This window comes from Lepidochelys kempii, chromosome 3 (assembly GCF_965140285.1).
Source record: "Lepidochelys kempii isolate rLepKem1 chromosome 3, rLepKem1.hap1, whole genome shotgun sequence".
NCBI classification, from domain to species: Eukaryota; Metazoa; Chordata; order Testudines; family Cheloniidae; genus Lepidochelys; species Lepidochelys kempii.
Genome location: NC_136382.1, coordinates 184,045,759 through 184,066,028, shown reverse-complemented (window position 1 = coordinate 184,066,028; position 20,270 = coordinate 184,045,759). Strand labels below are relative to the sequence as shown.

The 20,270-nt window shown below is 39.9% G+C and overlaps 1 protein-coding gene across 1 annotated transcript in view; it reads right to left on the bottom strand.

Annotated features, from left to right (window-relative positions):
* LOC140908333 (follicle-stimulating hormone receptor) overlaps window positions 1–20,270 on the bottom strand; it is a 160,368-nt gene that overhangs the window by 87,932 nt on the left and 52,166 nt on the right. The window contains exon 2 of the mRNA XM_073335303.1: window positions 9,368–9,439. Within this exon, the coding sequence (XP_073191404.1) occupies window positions 9,368–9,439 (72 nt within the window). The remainder of the gene's footprint in view (window positions 1–9,367; window positions 9,440–20,270) is intronic.

Here is a 20,270-nt window from a genome sequence, read left to right as displayed (position 1 = left end):
AGCTATGTTGATAGACTGTTAGTGTAGATCATCATCAGAGTTACTGACCACATAAAGAATAGTTATAGGTGTTTATGTTTTATTAAAACCCCTCTTCACATTACAGTTTTTAAAAAGTTAATACATTGACTTTTAATAGCATAGTATATTACTCTTCATTTTTAAAATTTTTGACTATACTTTTATATCGTTGTATGAAAAGATTTCAGTGATGCGGCCCTTGGGCCAATGTACGAGTCCTCATGTGGCCCTCATGGTGATTTGAGTTTGAGATCCCAGGTCCAGAGGGACCATAATTGTCCAGAATGTCTCTGCTATCTAGAACCAGTTTCCAGGGGTCTCTGTTACATTCATGTTTTAAAAGTCCTCAAAATAATTCAAATTACTATTTTCTTTATTACCTGACCCACCACTACCAAAAGATGAGGTACACAATAAATTCTGAAGGAAAAATAAAAAGGACTGGTAACATTGCAATTTCCAAAACTGAAGCATTTTTGGTAGCACCAGACTCAGGCTGCCCGTCCTTGCCTGATGATGTATGTGTTATCCCTTATTTGGGACATACATCATAGAATCATAGAATAATAGAATATCAGGGTTGGAAGGGACCTCAGGAGGCATCTAGTCCAACCCCCTGCTCAAAGCAGGACCAATCCCCAACTAAATCATCCCAGCCAGAGCTTTGTCAAGCCTGACCTTAAAAATATCTAAGGAAGGAGATTCTACCACCTCCCTAGGTAATGCATTCCAGTGTTTCACCACATTCCTAGTGAAAAGGTTATTCCTAATATCCAACCTAAACCTCCCCCAATGCAACTTGAGACCATTACTCCTTGTTCTATCATCAGCTACCACTGAGAACAGTCTAGATCCATCCTTTTTGGAACCCCCTTTCAGGTAGTCGAAAGCAGCTATCAAATCCCCCCTCATTCTTCTCTTCCGCAAACTAAACAATCCCAGTTCCCTCAGCCTCTCCTCATAACTCATGTGTTCCAGTCCCCTAATCAGTTGTCTTGCCCTCTGCTGGACTCTTTCCAATTTTTCCACATCCTTCTTGTAGTGTGGGGCCCAAAACTGGACACAGTACTCCAGATGAGGCCTCACCAATGTCCAATAGAGGGGAATGATCACGTCCCTCGATCTGCTGGCAATCCATACATATACATCCCAAAATGCCATTGGCCTTCTTGGCAACAAGGGTACACTGTTGACTCATATTCAGCTTCTCGTCCACTGTAACCACTAGGTCCTTTTCTGCAGAACTGCTGCCGAGCCATTCGGTCCCTAGTCTGTAGCAGTGCATGGGATTCATCCGTCCTTAGTGCAGGAGTCTGCACTTTGTCCTTGTTGAACCTCATCAGATTTCTTTTGGCCCAATCCTCTAATTTGTCTAGGGCCCTCTGTATCCTATCCCTACCCTCCAGCGTATCTACCTCTCCTCCCAGTTTAGTGTCATCTGCAAACTTGCTGAGGGTGAAATCCACACCATCCTCCAGATCATTTATGAAGATATTGAACAAAACCGGCCCCAGGACCAACCCTTGGGGCACTCCATTTGATACCGACTGCCAACTAGACATGGAGCCATTGATCACTACCCGTTGAGCCCGACAATCTAGCCAACTTTCTATCCACCTTATAGTCCATTCATCCAGCCCATAGTTCTTTAACTTGCTGGCAAGAATACTGTGGGAGACCGTGTCAAAAGCTTTGCTAAAGTCAAGGAATAACACATCCACCGCTTTCCCCTCATCCAGAGAGCCAGTTATCTTGTCATAGAAGGCAATTGGATTAGTCAGGCATGACTTGCCCTTGGTGAATCCGTGCCCTTGGTGAATCCGTGGTTAGTCTCTAAGGTGCCACAAGTACTCATTTTCTTTTTGCGAATACAGACTAACACGGCTGTTACTCTGAAACCATGCTGACTGTTCCTGATCACTTTCCTCTCCTCTAGATGCTTCAGAAACGATTCCTTGAGGACCTGCTCCATGATTTTTCCAGGGACTGAGGTGAGGCTGACTGGCCTGTAGTTCCCAGAATCCTCCTTCTTTCCTACACTACATGTAATGTAGATGGGCACTATATTAGCCTTTTTCCAGTCTTCTGGGACTTCCCCAGATCGCCATGAATTTTCAAAGATAATGGCCAATGGCTCTGCAATCACATCCACCGACTCCTTTAGCACTCTCGGATGCAGCACATCCAGCCCCATGGACCTGTGCTCATCCAGCTTTTCTAAACAGTTTTCTAAATAGCCCCGAACCACTTCTTTCTCCACAGAGAATTTAGTGCAAGATTGTGCCACTATGCTGGGTCTGTGTGAAGTTGCAACTGATTACAACTGATAATCTTTGAAACAAGAATGCTAAATAAATAAAAAAAAGAACTGATTTTATAATTTTATTAAGATAATGTTGAAGTAAAAAGAAAATGGTACAGAGTTTAGGCATAGAAGTTTCTGGTTATCAGGGAATAAGGTACAGATTATCAAGGGGTGTGAAATTCGGTTTAGGAGTGGGTGGCATAAAGAAAACATAATCTGCAATCTTACTACTAGTGACACTATCCTGTGTGCCAAGTTGCAGCCATGGCAAGCATTTTACAGTCAAGGTAGAAATGCTTAAAACTAGGGAGTTTTAGGCTCATATTCAGCAAAGTACTTAAGCATGTGCCTAATTATAAGCACATAAGTGGACACATTGTCATCATGAAACTTGCCATTTAATGCCTTGATTCAGCAATCACTTGGTTTTAAACAATTTTTTTTGTTAAAAAATGCAGTTGTGTCTAATCCAAAGCCCACTGAAATCAGTGGAAAGAGTCCTCAACTTCAGTGAGTTTGGGATTCGGATCTTGTGGAATGAACATTTATGGGAGACTGGATAGCTCAAGTTTCAGCCAGGATGGAAGTTTCATAGAGTTTCATAGATATTAAGGTCAGAAGGGACCATTATGGTCATCTAGTCTGACCTCCTGCACAACGCAGGCCACAGAATCTCACCCACCCACTCCTGCGATAAACCTCTCACCTATGTCTGAGCTATTGAAGTCGTCAAATTGTGACTTCTTAGCACTGTGCAGCCGCTTAGTTGCCTTATATAAAATATTTGTGGTCTCAGTCATGTCTTGTTCCTAGAAGATCAATATAAATCACCATGAAATGTGGCGCTAATTGTCACTTTGTTGGTAGTCCCAGCAGAGAAGCTAAAGGACTGAATACGCCTAGTGACAAAATTAGCCTCTTATCCACAGATGACACCTCTAGACTACTGGTGAAGGACATTAGTGGGGAGATGAAGAGAAACCAGTGCTTGTATTGCCACTGTCTGTTCTACAGACAAGAGGACTTCGATCTTGAGGAGTGCTGATCTGCCAGTTTCCTTGAGCTCTGAGGTTTTCATGATTTTCAAGATTTAGGAGCACAACTCCCATTGTCCTCCAATATAATCTGTGCTCCTAAATCCCTCAGGAACTTTTTGAAAATCTTTGTTAGGACACAGATATTCAGGCCTGTCTATAAAGGCCTATACTCTAAGAATTTAGGTGTATTCTTATCACTTGGTTAGTTATAGAGATATAAAAGAAAGAATCAAAATCACTGTCTGCCGGTGTAAGGGCCTTCTCTTACCGCGACAGTCTGCAGCCCTCTTCTTAAGCTAAGGCCTTTGGCTAAACAGCAGAGGCAGCCATAAGCAGGGAAGTGAATGGTCATATCCTTACATTCCAAACTAGTCACATTGAAATAACGTGCTATTGGGCTATTAGGAATACAATCCTGTCCTAATAATGCCTATCACCTCCAGAGAAAGGGAATTGCCAAGGAGATGTAAAAGGAAACTTAGTTTGATAGCATCTTGTCTGGCAAGAATCCTCATTTCTGTGTTGTTCTATCACTGTAGTCCCCATTTCCCTATTGTTTGTTTGTATAATCTCTGTCTGGTTCTGTGATTGTTTCTGTCTGCTGTATAATTAAGTTTGCTGGGTGTAAACTAAGGTTAGCATTTCCCTCCCGACTTCAGGTCAACTATTTAGTATCAGGCCTAATTACCTCTAAACAGCTATGGTATCTGGGGTTAGACTAGGCATTGTCACATCTGCATTCAGCACTCCTGCCATGCTAAACTCTGGAAACATGAGGAAACTGCAAAGAGAACCTTCTTTTATATGCCTCAGATTTTCTCTCTTTCTAATTAAGAACTTTTCAGCCCACACTAAGTAAATAGCTTATAGTGCACCTAGGTCAGCAGCAGCAGCACACATACAGGAGTTTATAGGAACAGATAAATTCCTATTGGCTAGAAGTGGAACAGAAAAAAAGGTGTAACTGGTATAACTATTGTTTTTGACTGTATTCCTATTTACTAAATTAGAGTGGAGACACAGCAGAAGAGAAGCTTGAGAGCAGCTGGTGAGAAGGTCACCCGTTTCCAAGCTGGTTAGGCTGCTGTTTAGATCTCTCGTTCTTTGAAATAGCCTTCTGTGAGAAAATAAATTCCTTCATATCCCTAATTTTCTGCTAAATACAGGTATGATGGCCCTAATCAAAACTTTTTTTGAGTCTGCATGAGAGTATAAGACTTAGGATTCTTATCCAGATTTTCTGGAGGACCATCTATTTCTCCCCGCCCTAGTTTCCCAGAATACTTCAGTATACTGGCAGGCCCTCTCTCTGTGGCAGCTCCACTTCTAATAGCAGGTAAGCTGGTGTCCAAGGTAGGTAATTACCTGCTAAATTATGGGCCTTAAGACCAACCCCATTCGCAAAAGCACAGTCACAAATGGTTCTGACAATCTCGCTAATAGACACATTGTAAATAAATTAAAATGGTCTTTTAGGCTGTGGGAAATCTGATTTTCCCTTACATGTCTCATTCACTAATATACACAGCAAATTTAGTCAGTCTCTTGATTTTTAATCTTTCAGTTCCATGTAAGCACAGTATGTACAGTATAGAAAAGTATCTAATTTGTATACATCAGGCAAACCAAATTTGACCATATTAAGATATCACATTATTAATAGCTGTTTCCTTTAAATAGCCTTCAGTTTGCTTTAATCTTCTTTTTTGTGCATGATCTTGTGTGAGAAAAGAGGCTTTCATTCAGAGTTCTATTTTTATATGCAAATATACCATTTGATTATATATATATTTTTGTCCCTGTGTTATCATGAATATTTGCAATGAATGATATATGGGTTATATTTATGATTTGTGAGCTATTTCATACTATACCTGCTTGCCTGCTCATCTGCATATACAACATCCCTGTTGATATTGATTTGTCTCATATACATATTAATCACACTTCTATTTTCAAAGATACTTTGTTATAAACAGTTTTTCCCCCAGAGTTATAGTAGCACAAAGATGTATTTTCAACTGAACTCATCTCCATATATAATTTTTTGTTAACAATAAATCACCACTTTGTTACAGCCACCATATTCAATATTGACACACATTATATAGCTCTGACATATGGCTTCTGAGTAATTAAAGACCATGTAAACAGTTTACAGCTCACTTTGCAAGCCACTTCACAGTCCAATGACTTTAATAATATTCTGCAAATACCAAACAAAAAAAGGAAACCAGCAGAGTCTGTGAGAAGCAAGTGCCAGCAAAACAAACTGCATGATCAGAGCTGGTTTTATTCCTAACTGGTAAACTCCATGACCATACAAAATGATGACTGTTTGCTGCATTCAAGCGATGAGCACAGTGCAGGAAATCCTTTGAAATAAAATTTAGTAGGTCAGATTAGCCATTGTGTTACTCCAATTTAATGCTCATTGAGTTCAATGCACTGATGTAAAGCAGCTGGAGTAAAGCAGGGGAGAATCAGGCCCTCTAACTGGGGTGAACAGATGTCTCAGGGTATTGCTATAAGGTTCCCTTCTATGGGACCATCTGCACCAATAACTTCTGTATACATGCCCCTTGACTGCAATACAGTTTTCCTCCCAACATGGTTTAATCTTGCTGTGTAGGTGGACCAAATTGTGTTTTAACTAGGGCTGTCAAGTGATTAAAAAAATTAATCACGATTAGTCTCACTGTTAAACAATAAAATACCATTTATTTAAATATTTTTCGATGTTTTCTACATTTTCAAATATATTTATTTCAGTTACAACACAGAATACAAAGTGTAAAGTGCTCACTTTATATTTATTTACGCTTACAAATATTTGCACTGTAAAAAACAAAAGAAATAGTATTTTTCAATTCACCTAATACAAGTACTGCAGTGCAATCTCTTTATCATGAACGCTGAACTTACAAATGTAGAATTATATACAAAAAATGCATTCAAAAACAAAACAATGTAAAACTTTAGAGCTTACAAGTCCACTCAGTCCTATTTCTTGTTCAGCCAATTGCTCAGATAAAGAAGTTTGTTTACATTTTCAGGCGATAATGCTGCCTGCTTCTTGTTTACAATGTCACCTGAGAGTGAGAACAGGCATTCACAGGGCACTGTTGCAGCTGGCATTGCAAGATATTTGCATGCCAGCTGCGCTAAAGATTCAAATGTTCATTCATACTTCATCCACCATTCCAGAGGACGTGTCCATGCTGATGACAGGTTCTGCTCGATAACAATCCAAAGCAGTGGGGACCAACACATGTTCATTTTCATAACCTGAGTCAGATGCCACTAGCAGAAGGTTGGTTTTCTTTTTTAGTTGTTCAGGTTCTGTAGTTTCCACATCAGAGCGTTGCTCTTTTAAGACTTCTGAAAGCATGTTCCACACCTCGTCCCTAACAGATTTTGGAAGGCACTTCAGATTCTTAAACCTTGGGTTGAGTGCTGTAGCTATCTTTAGAAATCTCACATTGGTACCTTCTTTGTGTTTTGTCACATCTGCAGTGAAAGTGTTCTTAAAATTAACATGTGCTGAGTCATCATCTGAGACTGCTATAACATGAAATATATGGCAGAATGCAGGTAAAACAGAGCCGGAGACATACAATCCTTCCCCAAGGAGTTCAGTCACAAATTTAATTAACACATTTTTTTTTAACGAGCGTCATCAGCATGGAAGCATGTCCTCTGGAATGGTGGCTGAAGTATGAAGGGGCATATGAAGCATTAGCAGCATTATCTCCCATAAATGTAAACAAACTTGTTTCTCTTAGCGATTGGTTGAACAAGTAGTAGTACTGAGTGGACTTGTAGGCTCCAAAGTTTTTCATTATTTTGTTTTTGAGTGCAGTTATGTAACAAAAAATATCTACATTTGTAAGTTCCAGTTTAACAATAAAGAGATTGCACTAAAATACTTGTATGAGATGAACTGAAAAATACTATTTCTTTTACCATTTTACAGTGCAAATATTTGTAATAAAAATAATATAAAATGAACAGTGTACACTTTGTATTCTGTGCTGTAACTGAAATCAATGTATTTGAAAATGTAGAAAAACTTCCCAAAATATTTAATAAATTTCAATTGGTAATCTATTGTTTAACAGTGTGATTAAATTGCGAGTAATTTTTTTAATCATGTTTAATTTTTTGAGTTAACTGCAATTAAATTGACAGCCCTCATTTTAACTATGCTCCTGAACCATGAACATGAGCACGGATGAGGATCTCATCAGAACTAAAAGACCAAATAGTATTTTAAACGTGTTGAGAGCTACTGAGTTGTAATCAGGTACCCTAACATGGTGGTAGTTACACATTATGGTGCAGGTGGGACATACAGTATCAGTTGTAATTCAGCCCTTTTTTCATGATGGAAAGCTGTTACTATGTGACCACTGTTCAGTGACTTATATTGAAATGTGCTGATGGTCTGTGTGTAGGACCTAGTTTACATATGTCCACTTCCACAAAAGCACTTCTGGCATTAATTAGTATCCACCCTGGCAGTGTGAAAAGAGAGACAAACACTGAATGGGCCATGGAGTCTGGGCTGCACTATCACCCTTAGAGGTAGTCCCTCTACTACTTCATAGCTGAGGCTGCACTGGTGGGTTGTTATAGAGAAATGTGTAACTGCTTCGTAGTCAAAAAGTCAATTTATTATTTCATCCTCTTTTAAAAGAAAAAAATGTTATTTTTATGAAGAACCCAATCTAATTGCATGAAGTGAATTGGAAGCTTTTATATTGACTTCATTTCGGAGTTGAATTGGAGATAAGAGGGGAAACACATTTAATCAAAATCAAGTACACGTTATTTTGCTAAGGGTCTGAAGTCACATTACAGTGTGTTACAGAAAATTCAAAACTGCCAATCAAATAGACTTTTTTTTTCTTCCAATGGGACTTAAACATGCACTTAAAATTAAGCATATCCTTTAAGTGTTTTGCTAAACTGGGATGGTACCACCAACATGCTTAGAGTTAAGCAAATGCTTAAGTGCCTTGATGAATCAGGGAGTCTGCCAGTTTAGGCTCTGTGATACTTAGAGAACTGGACAAACAATACTACTGGGCAGAGGGATTTAGTCTCAAGAGAAAGTCAAAGGGTTGCATGTAAGAATGAACAACATGCTGGAGGCAATATTCTGGGAGCTGGGGCAAGGAGGATGGTGAGGAGCCAAGTAAGGAAACAGAGTAGATGATCACAATGGTCCCTTCTGATCTTATAAGCTGAGTCTATGACTTTCAACAGCAAAAGAACACTGGTCAGACTACTTGTTCTTTTTCCTCCAGTGGTGGAGGTGCACTGGGAACAAGGCTGTGTCAGAGAAATAGTGCAGAAACGGGTGCATTACACACCTGTTTACCAGATTAATTACACTCATAATTAATCAGACTGATTAATAACAGCTCAAGCCCTCTGTAATTATATGTGCTTATTCATCATGGTATCTGAACACTAATTACTAATTACTAATTACATTAATAGGAAGTGGACATCTCTATCCTGTGGATGGCTTTGTAAAATCTCAGCACAAATCAGTAACTTCCCTTGCTTCCCATAAAACATACAGCAAACTAGTCCAATTATTCACTGGTGAAAGGGAAATTGGTTGACCCATAGTTCTGAACAGCAGTGCTGATTCTGAGTTGACATACTGTAATGAAGCACTGTAATGAATTCTCAGATTGCCATGGACTTTTGCTATAACATTTTCCTCATTAATTATGCTGACATTGTGTGCTGATCTCAACCCTTGCCCAAACACTATTTCTTGCAGATGTATTTGTGACAATGTTGTTTTGGAATGCTGGTTTATCTTTATTGTTTCAATTTTTCACAGATCTGTAACTAGATGAAAAACATATCCCTGCAGTGCAGAGAGAGAGAGTGGCTTGCTTGCAGAACAGGACAGTAAAAGAATCTGCAACCCCAAATCACTGTTTAAAATAACAGGTTGGTTCCTAGTGAATGCAATACGTACATTTTCTCTAGGTCACCGAGTCCTGAGAAAGCTCCTTTTGCAACGACTCTCACCTTGGTGAGGACAAATCTCCTGAAAATAAAGAAAATTCATGCTGATTATTTATTATGTATATCACAATACTGCCCAGTGGCCCCAGTCAGGATCGTCGTTCCACTGTTCTCTGGATGGCACAAACACAGAGGCAGAGAAGATTTTTGCCCCAAAGAATTTACAATTTAAGATGTTGAGCTGTCATTGTCATCATCAGTATGGATAACTCCCCATGTAGCCCTTACGCTTTAACAGTTTGCCCTGAGCAAGGGGCAGCATGCTGTTGTGCTGCCACTGAAGCATCCCAGGAGGCCAAATGTCACTCAATGAGTCACAGTTTCCCTTTTGGTCTCCACTGCTTTGGCAGGGAGTAAACAGTACTGGGTCCACACCTGGGATAACTATACTGTCCAATGCTTGGTGAGGCAGGGGATGGAGACATTCCCCATCCCCTTCTGCCCTCTCCCGCCCACCTGCATGTGGTGGTGGAAGAAATGGTTCTGTGGGGCCTTATTCACCTTCTGTACTGTGAGTGGTGGGATAGGTCACTGACACAAGGCACTAAAGGGTTGCCTTATACTCCCTGTACCTTGCACACAAGTCAGGCCACAATCTGACCCTAAATAATAGAAGTGCACAGACAATAGGGTGTCCGGTAATATCTGCTGTGGATATAACTTTAGGAATCTATAGGGAATACTGTGTTTAACAGTTTGTGCTGATAATTACGCAGAGTATTCCACAGAATGGTGGTGGAACTAATGAGAACTTCAGAAAGTACTGCATGGTTCATGGAAGACTCTTTTCCACAAAAAAAATGTAAGAACATAAATGTCAGTGCACTGCTTTAGGCCCCTTCTACTAATGAAGGTTCATCTCTTTTAGCAGAGTAAACACAGGAAAATACAGAAATGTGCTGTAGTGCTTGACAAACAAAAAGGAGGGGTATCTACTGGTCCTTGGATAAATAACATTATCCTAATTAAAGGATTTTCCTCACAAATTTAATTATGTATAGTGGTGAAAAAATAATGAATTACTTATGCTAAAATTACCTGTTTATAAGGTTATTTAATACTACCTGAAAGGCCATTATGTGTTAGAAGCCAGAACAAGCAGCTGTGATATGGAGGGAATGAACCACACATCATACAGTGTGTTGGTAAAGGTTTCAGAGTGGTAGCCATGTTAGTCTGTAGAGACTAACAAATTTATTTGAGCATAAGCTTTCGTGGGCTAAAACCCACTTCATTAGATGCACAGAGTGAAAAACACAGTAAGCAGTATACAGCTTATATATACAGTATATATCTTTTACAGCACATGAAAAGATGGGAGTTGCCTTACCAAGTGGAGGGTCAGTGCTAACTAGACCAATTCAATTAAGGGAGAAGTAGCCTATTCTGAACAGTTGACAAAAAGGTGTGAGTATCAAAGGAGGGGAAATTACTTTTTGTAGTGACCCATCCACTCCTAGTCTTAAATCAGGCCTAATTTGATGATGTCCAGTTTGCAAATTAATTCCACTTTTGCAGTTTCTTGTTGAAGTCTGTTTTTGAAGTTTTTTTGTTGAAGAATTGCCACTTTTAAGTCTGTTATTGAGTGTCAAGGGAGATTGAAGTGCTCTCCTACTGGTTTTTGAATGTTACAATTCTTAATGTCTGATTTGTGTCCATTTATTCTTTTGCATAGAGACTTGTCCAGTTTGGCCAATGTACATGGCAGAGGGGCATTGCTGGCACATGATGGCATATATCACATTGATAGATGTGCAGGTGAATGAGCCCCTGATTGTGTGGCTGATGTGGTTAGGTCCTATGATGGTGTCCCTTGAATAGATATGCAGACAGAGTTCGCAACGGGGTTTGTTGCAGGGATTGGGTCCTGGTTTCATGTGCTGTAATATTTATATTGCTTACTGTATGTTTCACTCCATGCATCTGATGAAGTGGGTTTTAGCCCACGAAAAAGTATGCCCAAATAAATTTGTTAGTCTCTAAGATGCCACAAGGACTCCTCATTTTTGTGTTGGTAAAGGAATTTATCCTTATTTCCAGAACTGCTGTTGGCAACTGAAATCACACTCAAACCCTTTCAGGTACAAAGACAGATGCTGGCCATAAAAGAAAAAAAAGAGGACCTTTTTAATCAAAAAGCCACACACAGGTATGTCAAATATGCAATTCTCTCTCTCAGTCTATTTTTCCCCAGGAATGACATCTAATTGTTTCTTGAATTACCACAGAGGTTTTGTCTCAACAGCCTCACCTAATAGCAATTCCTTGCTTTTATCATCTCAGGGCCAAGAACTGTTTCCTAATGGTTGTTTTAAATCTGTTACCTTTTCATTTCCATTGATGTTGCCTTATTTTAATATCTGTACAGGGCTGGAAACAGGAACTTAGATTGATATTACCTACTGTACACCATTGCAGTTTATACCTATCTTTTAATAATCTGCACTTCAAGGCTAGAGAGACTTTCTATCCCATTGTTCACATCAAGTATTCACAGAATCTACTGTCCTCATTATGCTATGTAATTAGTCTAGAATTTCCATACGATGATCTTGTTTTAATTAAAATCTCAGGTAAGGATATTATCTTGCTGGAATTCCACTATAATGAATTTTTACTATGTAGCTGCATATCTTTGGTGGAATATGGCTCCTCATTTAGATCTCTGAATTTAAGTAGTTCAATATTTAAATACCTTGGGTGAAATTCATGTCTGGTTTAACTCCATTAACTTCCATGGGGTTATACCAGGAATGAATTCGCCGTCTCATATTTTCATTTAGTGAAAGATGATTGATTAAATCTATTTTGGACTTCATCATTCTCCTATTATTAATTATTATTATTATTAATTGAAACTGTTCAGAAATTGCTTCCATACACAGTGTCGCATAAGAATTGAGGCACTGAGATCATTATGCAAATGTTGAAGGATTAAAGAGCTTCCAGAAAAGGCCTAACCTGGATTAGGCAATTTGTAAAGCTTTCCCCAAAACACGGTGAAGGTAGTTCATTCAAAGCTATGTCTGGACTTTCATAGTTCAGCTAAATACAATATAAGCCTCCAAAATACCCAGTACGCTTAGTGTTACATAGCTGAACCAATTAGGGAACTGTTTAGCTTTGATCTACTTTGAAACCTGTTCCAAACACCATTTTGTAGCAATAATTCCTTGACTAGGGATCCCTAGAAGGCATGTTCAGTATGAACAGCCATATATATTTTTGCCAGTATATAGAAATGCTCTAAATCAAATCCTCTTGATATGGATGCAGAGCATCAAGATGTGTATATACCTCTAATTAAGAGCTGGATTCTGCTACTCTTTAGTTACCCATGGTTCATACAATTACACACATGTAACTACATTCATGTGAGTAGGCCCATTGAACTCAGTGACACTACTCATATGAGTAAAACTACTTGTGTGGATATAAGTGTTTGCAGAATCAGGACCTTACTTTGCAACTTTAATCTGAATAAGTCATTTTGTCAAGTAAAGTGCTACTCAGTGTGAGTAAGGATGCCAGAATCAGACTGTTCTTTAATGTATTGGAGCTGTTAAAATTTAATTGGTGTTTAATAGCTAAATCTTGAACATCACTTAGAAAAATTTAGGACCAATTGTTCAATAAACCAATGTGCCTAACTAGGCTGTAATAAAGTTAGTCTTATTGATGCAAATAACATTGAAGGCATGTCTACACTGCAAGAAAATACCTGTGGCCGGCCTATGTCAGCTGACATATCTACATAAAATATAACCAACGACCGACCACTTCTTTAGTTTTTTTTTTTAGAATAATTTTAGTAGGGTCACATCTGACTAACATAAGTAGATGTTATGTTACTTAAGCTTAAGCATTTTTATGCCAAAACACAGAATAAGTCATAAGAGTCAAACTAAAAGATTAGAAAGGTTTATATACAATGGAAAGAAGCACATCTCTAATCACTGTACAACAGCCCTAGCCTGTGGGTGTTTTTATTTTGTGTTTATTTTTAGTAGCTGTATATGTTTTTTTCAATACTTAGTTGATTTTTATTAATTGCATTGTATAATAGCTGTGTGTGCAAATTGGATTATATATTTGTTTAGTGAAGTGTCTAATTTGCAATTTAAAAGTTTATATGAATAGCGTCTACACACTAATGGCCATAGCTCAAGCCCATTGGAGTGAACGGAAAGACTCCCAATGACTTCAAAGGATTTTTGGATCAGAAAAGAAATGGAACAATATAAAAAACACAATAAAACTTGAGTCTTGGGCACAATTTATCAGAGTTCTGTTTCCTAATCCAGTTTCGTCTTTCAGTACAATCAGTGACGAGTAGCCAAGTGTCCAGGTACTTGTTGTACTTTTTTTTTGTTAGGCAAATCATGGTGTCTAACCTCCATATACAGACTATCAGTCTTGCAAGTTGGAAGACACCTCTAATAGGTCATCTGGTCCCCTTCTGGGGTTTTATGGTAAGATTTTATCAGTAAGCCAGATTCTGATTTCACTTACCACGGTGTAAGTTTTAAAAAAACTCTAGTGACACTAAAGCTTTTATTATTATTTGTATTATGGAAATGCCTACTGGCCTCAACTGAGATTAGAGTCCCATTGTGCTAGGCATTGTACAAACACAGCAAATATCCCTGCCCCAAATATATTACAATCTACATAGACAAGACAGGCAAATGTGGGAGGAGAAATAAGCACAGAGAGGTGAAATGATTTGCCCAAAATCACACAGCAAATCAGTTAATTAGCCATAAATGGTTCTCCAGGGTCCTGACTCCAGGAATTCCAGATTTACAGTATGTAACATAACTGAATCTGGCACATTATTCCTAAACCATCCCTAATATACAGTATGTTTCTCTATCAAGCCTTAAATATCTCCACTGATGGTGACACTGCAGTCTGCTGTGGAAGCTTGTTTCATTGCATAATTGTTTTTTTATAGTTAATGTTCTAATATTTAACATATATTTCCTACTCCAGCCTAAACCTGTTTTTGCGACTAATAAGGATAATTGATTTCTACTCTATTTGTAACATCCTTTTGTGTCTTTATGTACAATTATGTCTCTCCTCATACTTAGTTTCTTTGCACTGAATATGCTCAGGTCTCTCAATGGTTTTCCCAAACCTTTTATCATTTTAGTTACTTTCCTATGAACTGAAGGTCTGTCTTTTAGGAAAAATGGATGCAACAGTGTTCCATTTAAGGCCTGATCAGTGCAGAGTGGAAAAGAACCTTCACTTGTTGATTTATTCAGGATATAATACAGATATATCTAGATGTAGTTATTTAAAACATTTCAGAGGCACTATTGATAAGAATCTAAATGCTGTTCAATAATCAATATACAACTTTATGTCACAATGAAAGAACAAACAGCTCAAGCACACAACTAACTAGAACCAGAGGATCTGGTGTAACCAAAATGCCGAAGCTACAGGTAAACCACCCAGCCAATGAAAAAGTTACCTGACACAGAAGATGGGAATTAAAAGGAGGTAGCAAATGATCATGAATAAGCTCACCTAAACACATGAGGCATGCCTCATGCTCTGAAGGCAGCAATCAAAGGATTCTATTGAACCTTCTCCTGGAGAAAGAGTTTTACAGCTGAAGATCCTCAGGCATGACAGACAAGAGATAGATGGTGTCAAGGACAGGGAAAGGGGCAGTCTTGTCTAATGGTTAGAACAAGAGCCCAGCCAAATGGTTAGAGCTGAGAACAGGAACCGGGAACCAGAGCCAGAGCCAGAAGCTGGGCAAAGGCACAGGGCCAGAACAGATGGGAGCGGAACAGGAACAAGGCTAGGAACAAGACAGTCACAGAAGAGATCACAGCCAAGGCAGAAGTGTTGAGTAGCTGCTGAGCTTAAATGCAGACCTGTTGTCTCCTTGCATCCAGTCCATCAGGCAATTCTGCCACTGCCCAGCTGGGCTTATTAACTGGCCTGAGAGCTGAGCTGACTAGCCCCAGCCTCAAGTGAGAGAACTCAAGTTCACAGTTCCTGACAGAAGGAAAAGCAGAGGCACAGAGAAGAAAAGTGAATGTCCCGACCTCCACCTGGTCCAAACTGAACTAATGATGGAAAGCAGACCCATCCCAGCATATAACAACTCTCAAGAAGGAATAGAGGGCAAGAAGTAATCATGCAAACACCTGGGACCTATATTATGAATAAGTCTTTAAAAAGCAGATAAATCAGAATGCAACAAAACTGGCATTTCAGGGCCAATTTTTTTTAAGTACCAAAGTTGGATATGCAAACCATGCATGGGTGCATAGACAAGTATTTGTGCATGCAAAACATGTAGTTTATGCACCAATAGGCATTTACACATGCAGATATATGTTTTGTGTGCACTGTTAACTGTTTATGCCTGAATGCAAATATATTTTGCATGTCTAACATAGACACCTAGTTTGGAGGACTTGGTCCTAAAATATCTTCTTGGCTGGCACCTGGAAGGCCATTTAGGCAAAGGCCTTTACCTAACCATGAGCTAGATTCTTATCCTTACTTCACAAAGTAGCTAAACTGAAATCAAACTACCAAATCCTATAGCAACTATTTCCAACAACTGCCAATAACCTTGTAGAATGAAGGACTTTCGCTTATTATCATAAGTTATATTAGCAAGAAAAGATTAATCTCTGCATCATAAAGCAAACATGAATTTAGGTCTTTCAAAATACTCTTTAAAACTTATTTTACTGACCTATTTAAAAGTCACATACAGTTAATCAGAAAGCATATGTGTTGTAGAATTATCTTCCTTGGCTCATGTAAAATGCAAATTCATGATGTTAAAATGAACTACATAAAGCATGTACCTAAACTTTAGAATTTAAGTAAAGTACCACAATAAAAAGAAAGAGCCAAGACTCAGTGACCATAATGCCAAATCACCAGATTCCGTTCCAAAGAAATAAATATGATAGAATTTGAAGAACATTTTACTTCAATTTCTGAGGTAATAGACTGATGTTATCACCTTCTAATCCTCTGCAGAAATGTGTATTTTGTCAGAAAGAAAGATTTACTGAGAAATTTAATTTCCTCTCTTTGCAAGTTTTCCCTCCGCTTTGTGCTCCAGCACAAACAACAACAAATGAGTCTCCACTTTACAACAAAAGCCATGAACCCTTTTCTGTACACTATTTCTTTCTCTTGCTAATATGCAAAAAAGAAAAAAAACTGTTCCAAATTGTTATATTTTTTTCTTGATTGACCACTGGAACACTTTACTTTTTATGTAACAACATTAGGAAAATAGACGTGATGGACAAGAGCCACAAGTGATGTAATTCAGTGTAGCTTCATTGATCTGGCTCTAAGCTTATGATCTTATTTCCACTGAAGTCAATGGAAAATTCCTTTGGGCCCAATTCTGATCTCACTCAAACTTGTGAAAATCATGAGTAACTCTACTACATTAAATAGAGTGAGATCAGAACCAGTCCTACTGACATCGATAGGATTAAGGTCGGGGCAATGAACATAATTTTGCTAGAAAGGCCTATAAGTACAAATACATTAGCATAAGGATATTTTCCTCAACAGTATAGGAAAGGACCAGTATTTTCAGTAAGAAAAATACCTTATTAACAAATGTAATGTGACAAGTCCTGCTGCTCCTATGGTGAAGTAGGTTTTCGGGTCCAAGAAGCCAGGGCTATGATTTTGGATTGGAAAGTCATATGATCAATTTAGAGGTTTTTATTGGAGAGTGTTTGTTGTTTTTGGCAATGCCTATTAATATGTAAAAAAATCATTCAGCACGTGTTCTAAGTTTCCCTTTAAACCAACCATACAAACCCAACAGGAGTCTCTGAACTTCATTACACCATCAGTTTTTAAGCAGAACTCAACACTGATTTGAAAATCCTGTCTAGTCATGGGTTAGCAGTGGTCCCTCTCTGTCTGAATCATAGAATATCAGAGTTGGAAGGGACCTCAGGAGATCATCTTGTCCAACCCCCTGCTCACAGCAGGACCAATCCTCAATTTTTGCCCCAGATCCCTAAATGCCCCCCACAAGGATTGAACTCACAACCCTGGGTTTAGCAGGCCAATGCTCAAACCACTGAGCTATCCCTCCCCCCCGGGATCAGTCAGTGCAAGATCACTCCACCTCACTACATCACTGAGCTTCGCCCACGGTCAGGGAATTAGCAGAGCACTGCACAGACAATGTCTCCAGCCTGCAGTCCAGGCAGAGCTGCAAATGAATCTCTGGGCACCAGGCCTTCCATCAGGACAGGGCTGCAAACAGTTTAAGGTCTACAGTCTACAGTCAGGGCAGGGCCGCCAAGGTCCATGAGCCCAGGCCCTCAGTCAGGGCAGGGCAGCAAACCGTTTATGGCTCTGGCCTATAGTCAGGGCAGAGCAGCACAGGGGTCTGGCATCCTAGCTCCAGCAGATGGCCGACGAACACAGGCCTCTTGGCCTAGAGAGGGGATGGGGTGGCAGGGGAACCCGGTCTCACCTGACTCCACTGGGCCCCAACCCAGAGCCCTAACGGTGGCAGAGTATTTCACCACTGGGGAATCCAGCCACAACATGCTGACTGCAGTCTTCCAGCTCAGGTTCAGGCAGGAAGTATTTATCACTTTCAGCAGCTGCAGTCCAACTGAACTCCAGGACCCACCCTTTATACATCCTGTCCCACCTCCTGACTTCCAGTGGGAGGGGTGAGGATGCTCTAGCTCTGCCCACTCATATTCAGAGCGTGGTCCCTCCCCCTCTTGCTCAGTAGAAGGCCACTCCATCTCAATGCATCCTGTGTTCCCAGTTTTTCCTATAAAGCTTATTTTATTGTAGCCATCTCATGCCTCAGTCCTCCAGAGCTAAATTGCTCAACCCAAGGAAGGGCTTCAGGAAGCCCTGAAGACAGAGGAACCAGCATCCTTCTCTTGCAGAGAGAGTAGCATGCAGCATGTGCCCAGTGGGTCCACAATCTTGCACATCCTGAAGCACTGGTTGCAATTAGGAGATCTAATAAAAACTAATGGCATGCTATTGCCCTGTAATTTCTAATTCTGAAAAGCTCCAAGTTCTTGTTATAATTTTCCAAGATCAAAATAGCTCAGAATGGTTGTTTCTGATGTTCTGTTAATGTTTGTCACCAGAAATTAGCTTCTGGAAACAACCCGGTAAATGTAAACTGGTTTCAGTGAGTGCTGAGGTACTCAGCACTTTTCAGAAGAGAGGGTAGCACTTACTAGTATCAGGCTCCCATTTGGCCATTTTTCAAAATATGTGTTTTAGTTTTCTTTTGCTAACAAATGCATTTATTTATGTTTATGTGTAGGTCAGTAGACAGTTTCCCAGACTGTGGTCTACAAAGCACTTGCTGGTTGTTTGCAGCCACAGAGTTGCTAGCCTCCCAAGCATCTAAATATCATTAATTAGGTCCTAAGAACCCATGCGACTAGCTTTAAAATGATGAGATTTAAAAAAAATAATACATGCTGGGGTTTGTGACTGACTGTACCAGACTCTGAGGACCCTTGCTGGAGGCCTCATGGCCCTGCCACACCTTGCCCCAGAAAAGGGCCATGGAGTGGGTCCTCTAAGCTGCCTAGAATGGGTGTGTGGGACACAGCCAGTTGGAGCCCAGCAGGCTAGTATAAAAAGAGCTGCAGGGCCAGAGTGAGAGCAGTTCCTTGCGGGAGCTAGAGGAGTGTAGACAGTGTGCCTGGCTGCCAGGACCTTGGACAGAGCAGTGCTGGCAGAAGCTGGAGGGAGCAAGAAGAAGCCCTGGGCTGGTTGCTGGGACTCCATTAGTAGGGCCCTGCATGGATACAAAAATGTGTATCTGCATCCAACTCGCGATCTGCAAAAATTGTTTGCGGATGCGGATATCCATGGATTTGAAGGCCTCTAAACAACTCCAACAGGTCAATGCGTAGCAGCGGTAACAGTGATGCTGGAACCAGGGGGGTAGGGCCCTCCCACTTTTGAAAAGTGGGGGAACCTGGCCCATCCACTTTTCACTGGCGCTGACCCTGCCCCTTTCCCCTCTTTTTTCCCCCCGAGGATCCACCATCCCTGTCATAAATATAAAGGGAAGGGTAACCACCTTTCAGTTTACAGAACTATAAAATCCCTCCTCGCCAGAGGCAAAACCCCTTCACCTGTAAAGGGTTAAGACGCTAAGATAACCTTGCTGGCACCTGACCAAAATGACCAATGAGGAGACAAGATACTTTCAAAGCTGGACGGGGGGGGGGGGGGGCAAAGGGTCTATTGGTCTGTGTGATGCTTTTGCCGGGACCAGGTCAGGAATGCTCTTCAGAACTTCTGTTAAATTAGTAAGTAATCTAGCTAGAAATGTGTTAGATTTTCTTTTGTTAAATGGCTGGTAAAATAGGTTGTGCTGAATGGAATGTATATTCCTGTGTTTTGTGTCTTTTTGTAACTTAAGGTTTTGCTGAGAGGAATTCTCTGTTTTGAATCTGATTACCCTGTAAGGTATTTACCATCCTGATTTTACAGAGGTGATTCTTTTACTTTTTCTTTAATTAAAATTCTTCTTTTAAGATCCTGATTGCTTTTTCATTGTTCTTAAGATCCAAAGGTTTGGGTCTGTCTTCACCTATGCAAATTGGTGAGGATTTTTATCAAGCCTTCCCCAGGAAAAGAGGTGTAGGGCTTGGGGGAATATTTTGGGGGGAAGACGTCTCCAAGTGGGCTCTTTCCCTGTTCTTTGTTTAACACGCTTGGTGGTGGCAGCATAAGGTTAAAGGACAAGGCAAAGTTTGTACCTTGAGGAAGTTTTTAACCTAAGCTGGTAAGAATAAGCTTAGGGGGTCTTTCATGCAGGTCCCCACATC